Source organism: Eimeria mitis, genomic scaffold, assembly GCF_000499745.2.
Source record: "Eimeria mitis Houghton genomic scaffold, Emh_scaff2878, whole genome shotgun sequence".
Lineage (NCBI taxonomy): Eukaryota > Apicomplexa > Conoidasida > Eucoccidiorida > Eimeriidae > Eimeria > Eimeria mitis.
In genome coordinates, this window is record NW_013571217.1 from 335 (window position 1) to 3,607 (window position 3,273).

Below are 3,273 nucleotides of genomic sequence, written 5' to 3' on the forward strand. Positions count from 1 at the left end.
AAAAATTTCCACTAACACCGGCACAGACAATAACAGCCACACATATCGAACCTGAGTCTCTTGCTGCTGCTGCTGCTGCTGCTGCTGCTGCTGCTGCGGCTGCGGTTGTTTGGACAGCAGCAGCAGCAGCAGCGAGTCTTGCATGCGCGTATGATTAATTTAGTAGTGTTAGGGGCTGCGAGATAAAGAGGGGGGAGAAGGATATACCCGGGCATGGCCCCACGAGCAGCAGCTGCGGCTCCTGCTGCAACACAGTTGCTGCAGTAACGGCCTTCACCGCAGCAGCAGCAGAACTAGACCGCAGCAACCACTGAAGATGTTAGCCCGAGGCCCCCCTTCTACAGCTGCAGCAGTCCGTTCGTGGGTGCTGCAGCAGCAGCAGCAGCAGCAACGCGCACTGTATCCCTGTTGCTCTGCGCACCGCGGCAACGCCAACAGCAGCAGCAGCAGCAACAGCAGCAGCAGCAGCAGCAGCAGCAGCGGTAGCAGCCGAGGATTCAGTACAGACTCCCGCGTGATATACCTCAACAGCAACACGAGGAGACGCAGCGTTGTGCATGCATCAGCAGATCTTGCTCCTCTCTTCATCATCCCGCGTCAGCGTCAGCAGCAGCCGTTGTTGCAGTTGCTGCCGAAAAACAGCAGCAGCAGCAGCAGCAGCGCAGCAGCAGATTACATGCCTTCTCCGCTGTCTATACACCTGAAACATTTGATAGAAAGACGGCGAGCAGCGAAGCGCAGCAAACATCATCCTCAGCTGCTGCCAGCTCCTCCTCTCCCTGCTGCTGCACCCCCTCGTGGCGTTGCATGCGGGTCTTCTCCCCTTGCCCAGCCAGCGGGTGTTGCTGCTGCTGCTCTGGGGCAGCAGCAGCTGCAGCAGCAGCAGCTGTATCAGCTGCAAGACACGCAGCTGCTGCAGCTCCGTGGGGGGCCCCCAGTCGAAGGCCTGGGGGTTGCCGGTAGAGATGTCGTTTCTCTTACTGGCGATGCAGCAGCAGCAGACGCAGTATCTCCAGCCTTTGCTGCTGCTGCTTCTCTTGAGGCCGTTGCTGCCACTGCTCTAGCCCGCTGGCGTGAAACAACAGCAGCAGCAGCAGAAGCAGCAGCAGCAGCAGCCGGCCCAGCTGCTGCTGCTGCAGCAGCAGCAGCAGCAGCAGCAGCAGAAAGAGACGACCTGCCCTTCTGGAAAAGCCTCTGTGACCGTATTTTTGCATCCAGGGATTTGCTGCCGGTGTCATCTCTTGCTGCAGTGCTGCGTCTGATTTGCTGCAGATACACCCAAGCAGCAGCAGCAGCAGCAGCAGCAGCAGCGCCTTTCTTTATGCAGCACTTCGCGCTGCCACAGCAGCAGCAGCTGGAGAGTAGCATGCAGCAGCAGCACAGGCTGCTGCTGCTGCTGCAGCAGCGGCTGCCTTCGCAGAGGCCTGTTTCTGCGTCTTTGCTGCTGCCGCTGACGCGGGAGTTTATTGATGATATGCATTGCCTCTCAGCAGCAGCAGCAGCAGACGTGGCTGCTGTATTTGCTGCCAGCAACTGCTGCAGCATGGAGCTGCTGCAGCTGCTTGTTCGGCGCAGTATAGACACATGGCTGCTGCCGGAACAGCAGCTGGAGCAGCAGCGGCAGCAAGCGCAGCAGCAGCAGCAGCAGCGGCAGCAGCTGTTTGCCATCAAGCCAGAAGCAGTAAGCTGCTTCTCCCCCCATGAGTTTGCTGTTTTCTGCTCCGCCTTGCAGCACTTGCTGCAGCAGGCCCAGCCGCTGCTGCAACGGCGAGCACTGCAGCAGCAGCAGCAGCAGCAGTTGCTGCTGCAGCTGCTGCCACTGCCCGAGCTCCTCTGCAGCGCCGCTTCTTTCCTGCTGCGCTGCAGCCCAGAGAACCACCTGCAGCAGCAGGCTGCGCTCGGAAGCCTTGCAGCACTTGCTGCTGATGCACTGCAACAGCAGCAGCAGCAGCAGCAGCAGCAGCGGCAGCACCAGCAGCAGCACGAATTGCAGCAGAAAGAGCAGCTGCTACAGCTGCGTAAGGCCAGCGTCGAGTTGCTGAAGGCAGCGGACGCGTTCATCCCGCGGGAGGATGAAGCAGCAGCAGCAGCAGCAGCAGCAGCAGCAGCAACAGCAGCAGCAGCAGGGCTGGGTGCATCAGTAGCTGCATTTAGCGCCAAGGAGACGGCGCGGCTTATGAGTCTCCTCTCTACACCTGCTGCTGCTGAACCTTCCCAGTTGCAGCAGCAGCGTGAATTGCAGCAGCAGCAGCAGGGACAGCAGCAGCAGCAGGAGCAGCAGCACGAAGGGCAGCAGCAACAGGAACAGCAGCAGAACACTCACGAAGATTTGAAAGGGGAAGGTGGGGGAGCCAAGGGATCTCGGGTTACTGCTGTGCTGCAGCAGCAGCCAGGCGCTGCTGCACTGCTGTTTATGCTGCAGCAGACGAGGGAGCAGCTGCTGCAGCTGCAGTCTTCGCTGCAGCAGTCACTGCAGCAGCAGGAGCAGCCCCCCCAGGAGCAGCAGAAGCAAAGTGCGCCCCCAGATGAATCGGCTGAGGCAACAGCTGCTGCACCTGCAGCAGCAGCAACAGCTAGTGCTGCTGCTGCTGCTGCTGCTGCTGCTGGGGTCACCTGCCGGCTGCAGTATGTGCCTTTGAACCCTTGGGAGGTCCCTGCTGCAGAGACACTGCAGCTGATGGCGTGTGTGGGTGCAGCAACAGCAGCAGCATCCACCGTGTTGCTGCAGCAGTTGCTGCTGCAGCGGTCTAGTAGGGAGGCACAGCATCCGCTGAATCAACGGCAGCAGCAGTTGCTGCTGCAGCTGCTGCGGACGACAGAGGCCCCAGCAGCAGCTGCAGCAACACCGGCAGCACCGCTGCTGCATGCTGCAGCTGAGAGGCTCATGGGGACTGTGGGTCTTATACTATCTACAGCGGGGGCGTCGCTGTTGCCATCTGCTGCTGATGCATACAGAGCACTGCTGCTGCTGCAGCTGCTGCCTGCGGAGACACCGGAGCGCCCGGCGGCTTTAAAGGCAAGCCCTTATCTGGCGAGCAGGCCAGGCTATCTAGTTTCCCTTTTGTATTATCTGTGCTGCTTCACTTCCCGCTGCTGCTGCTGTTGCTGTTGCTGCTGCTGCTGCTGCTGCTACTAGTATGGGGCCTTTCAGTGTGCCTGTATGGCCTGCCTCGCGTTCGCTTGTGTTTGCACAGTATCGAGATCTGCAGCTGTTTAGCGTTCGAGCAGCTGGTGGGTAATCCGTGTTGCTGCGTGCTGCTGCTGCTGCTGCTG

At 60.1% G+C, this 3,273-nt stretch overlaps 1 protein-coding gene across 1 annotated transcript in view; it reads left to right on the forward strand.

Moving 5' to 3' along the window:
* Positions 1-316: 316 nt before the first annotated feature.
* Positions 317-3,273, forward strand: part of EMH_0059820 (uncharacterized protein) — a gene marked incomplete at both ends in the record, with an annotated part of 4,313 nt that continues 1,356 nt past the window's right edge. Inside the window, one exon of the mRNA XM_013497720.1 lies at positions 317-2,893. Coding sequence (XP_013353174.1) covers positions 317-2,893 — 2,577 coding nt within the window. The remainder of the gene's footprint in view (positions 2,894-3,273) is intronic.